The following is a 3492-nucleotide window of genomic DNA, read 5'->3' as shown; positions in this document are numbered from 1 at the left end:
GGGAGTAGAGAAGGAGAGAAAGAGAGAGAGATGGGGGAGTAGAGAAGAAGAGAAAGAGAGAGATGGGGGAGTAGAGAAGGAGAGAAAGAGAGAGATGGGGAGTAGAGAAGGAGAGAGAGGTGGGGGAGTAGAGAAGGAGAGAGAGATGGGGGGAGTAGAGAAGGAGAGAGGTGAGGGGAGTAGAGGAGAGAAAGAGAGAGATGAGGGGAGTAGAGAAGGTGAGTGATGAGGGGAGTAGAGAAGGAGAGAGATGAGGGGAGTAGAGGAGAGAAAGAGAGATGGGGGAGTAGAAAAGGAGAGAAAGAGAGAGATGGGGGAGTAGAGAAGGAGAGAGATGAGGGGAGTAGAGGAGAGAAAGAGAGAGTGATGGGGAGTAGAGAAGGAGAGGAGAGAAAGAGAGATGGGGGAGTAGAGAAGGAGAGAAAGAGAGAGAGATGGGGGAGTAGAGAAGGAGAGAGATGAGGGGAGTAGAGGAGAGAAAGAGAGATGGGGAGTAGAGAAGGAGAGAGAGATGTGGGGAGTAGAGGAGATAAAGAGAGATGGGGAGTAGAGAAGGAGAGAAAGAGAGAGAGATGGGGGAGTAGAGAAGGAGAGAAAGAGAGAGAGATGGGGGAGTAGAGAAGGAGAGAAAGAGAGAGAGATGGGGGAGTAGAGAAGAGAGAAAGAGAGAGAGATGGGGGAGTAGAGAAGGAGAGAAAGAGAGAGAGATGGGGGAGTAGAGAAGGAGAGAAAGAGAGAGATGGGGGAGTAGAGAAGGAGAGAGAGGTGGGGGAGTAGAGAAGGAGAGAGAGATGGGGGAGTAGAGGAGAGAAAGAGAGATGGGGGAGTAGAGGAGAGAAAGAGAGATGGGGAGTAGAGAAGAGAGATGAGAGGAGTAGAGAAGAGAGATGAGGGGAGTAGAGGAGAGAGAGATGAGGGGAGTAGAGGAGAGAGATGAGGGGTGTAGAGAAGGGAGAGAGATGAGGGGAGTAGAGGAGACAAAGAGAGATGGGGAGTAGAGAAGGAGAGAAAGAGAGAGTGATGGAGGGAGTAGAGAAGGAGAGAGAGAGAGATGTGGGAGTAGAGGAGAGAAAGAGAGATGGGGGAGTGGAGAAGGAGAGAGAGATGGGGGAGCAGAGGAGGAGGAGAGAGAGGAAGACAGTGAAAAACCAAAGGTTGTTACATTAGGATTACATCATGAAATAGATGTGTTTATGCTGGTAAACATACACACACTTACTAGTGGTCCCCAGGGCCCATCCTCCTCCATGGTAGAACATCACAGCCCTCCTCAGACCCCCGTCTCCTCCCCCCACGGCGGGGGGCTCGTACACGCGCACCGGGACTCTGTCAAAGTCCACGTCACTCACCCTCATCCCGCCTCCCTGCCCTCCCGCCATCTCCCCCGGGGACCCCAGCCCCAATGTGGACCCCCGAATCACTGTAATGTGGTGACTGAGACCCAGACACTGGCACAGGTCACCCTGGGGGAGAGGGGGAGGGAGAGAGAAGGACAGAGAGATAGACCTTTGAATGAGGTCTGGGAGAGCTGGAGTATCCCTGGTAGTTTAGTATGCTAACCCTGTTCTAGGAGCTGGGCTTTGACGTGAGAGTGAGTGTTTGTTCTGTCCTACCAACATGGTCAATGTCACACCCTTGGCAATGACCACCATAGGAGTTTGCAAGTCAGCACAGATCTTTGACCAGGATAGGGCTCTCCAAGGCCCCTTTTAACAATCTGTCTCTGTCGGTCCTTTCACCTACTAGCCTAAAAATAAAGCCTGGGGTCTAGACAATGTTGTGAATGTTGCTCTCTTCTCCACTGACACACGTTACATTAGCTAAAGGTGCTCTGTTAACCCCAGTGTGTATGTGCGTGTTTGTTTATGTGTCTTTACCCCAGGCACTACTTACACCATGACTGTGTGAAATCTAGGTGAAGGGCCACACACACACACACACACACCCACACACACACACTAGAAATGATCTTGTTGTAAGAAGGTGCGTGACTGGCTGCAGGGAAGTCAGGCGCAGGAGAGCAGAACTGGGTAATAACCGGAGCAGTTTAATATGCAAAAACCAACGGCACTCAGAACAACAAAATATGGGTACAATATAACCCGTCGCGAACCAGTCAGAGTGCACAAACACTCTACAACAAACAATTTCACACACAGACATGGGGGAAACAAACCAGGTGTGTGGGAAGACAAGACAAAACAAATGGAAAATTAAAGGTGGATCGGCAATGGCTAGAAGCCCGGTGACGTCGACCGCCGCCCGAACAAGGAGAGGAACCGACTTCGGCAGAAGTCGTGACACGTGCTGTATTTAGCTAGTTCAAATTAATTATCCAAATATGATTTCACACAAGGGATGGAGAAAGCACAGTAAAGCATTGTTTTATGTCTATCACCAAATCAGTTCACATGTTCTACTTGTTCAGACGAACTAGCTAGCTTTACAACACATCACATGTTAACTGCATTATAAACTATCTAGCTAGTTTAGCCTCCAATTCAGTGTCTCAAACCAATAGGCCTAAACCTGCTGCACCTGACTGGGATACTGTCACACCCTGATCTGTTTCACCTGTCTTTGTGATTGTCTCCACCCCCCTCCAGGTGTCGCCCATGTTCCCCATTATCCCCTGTGTATTTATACCTGTGTTCTCTGTTTGTCTGTTGCCAGTTCGTCTTGTTTGTCAAGTCAACCAGCGGTTTTGTGTCAGTCCCCAGTCTCTCTTTTCTCGTCCTCCTGGTTTTTGACCCTTGCCTGTCCTGACCCTGTGCCCACCCGCCTGATCACTCTACCTGAGCCTGTCTGCCGTCCTCTACCTTTGACCCACCTCTGGATTACCGACCTCTGCCTGCCTTGCATCTGAGTCTTACCTTGATTCATGATAGATACATAGGTCGAGTAATAGAGAAAGTGTTGCATTGCCTACTAACGTTACTCGTTAACACAAAGAACTGTCAAGCTAATGCAATGTAAAGTATGATTGGGTTTATAGCTATTCTTGTTTCTTACCACTTGCAGCATAGCACGGAATAAGGCGTCCAACAGCATCAGTTTCAAATGATCCTCGATGGCAGCAGGTAACGGTGTATAGATGTAATAAGGAACACCCACCGTTAATATCAATGTTACTACAATAGAAGACAACTTCATCTTGACAACACCAGTATAGCTCGCTATCTCCCCAACATGAACACGTATATCAACGGCAACATAGGGCTGTGCAGTCAGTGTGATAACACTGCCAAAGTCCAGTGTGATGTAACGTTAGTTAGCTTTAATATTAAAGATTCGGAATTTGCTCGTTAATACCTGTTAAACGGAACATGCAATAATTATAGAAATGACATATTCTGAATACGCGGACGATAGCGAACAAGTTACACGCCTTGTTTTTGCAATTCGGTGTCGTATTTTCTTTTTAGAGTCGAAATGTTAAACGTTGCCCTCTCCTCTGCTCAGCAGTAACGTCTTAAAACTGCGACGCCTACT

At 48.3% G+C, this 3492-nt stretch overlaps 1 protein-coding gene across 2 annotated transcripts in view; it reads right to left on the bottom strand.

Moving 5' to 3' along the window:
• The window catches only part of LOC112241069 (neutral cholesterol ester hydrolase 1-like), a 25398-nt gene extending 21906 nt beyond the window's left edge, over window positions 1–3492 (bottom strand). For both annotated transcript variants that reach the window (XR_006078765.1, XM_042296873.1), the window contains exons 1-2: window positions 3013–3492; window positions 1220–1463 (exon numbers count right to left, since the gene is read on the bottom strand). Coding sequence is in view for 1 of the 2 variants with exons in the window: in XM_042296873.1 (XP_042152807.1) it covers window positions 1220–1463; window positions 3013–3153 (385 nt within the window). In the remaining variant the exon portion in view is untranslated. The remainder of the gene's footprint in view (window positions 1–1219; window positions 1464–3012) is intronic.

Source organism: Oncorhynchus tshawytscha, linkage group LG14 (genome assembly GCF_018296145.1).
Source record: "Oncorhynchus tshawytscha isolate Ot180627B linkage group LG14, Otsh_v2.0, whole genome shotgun sequence".
In the NCBI taxonomy this organism is placed as follows: Eukaryota; Metazoa; Chordata; class Actinopteri; order Salmoniformes; family Salmonidae; genus Oncorhynchus; species Oncorhynchus tshawytscha.
Note: the sequence above shows the minus strand (reverse complement) of the source record. Positions and strands in the feature narration are given on the sequence as shown.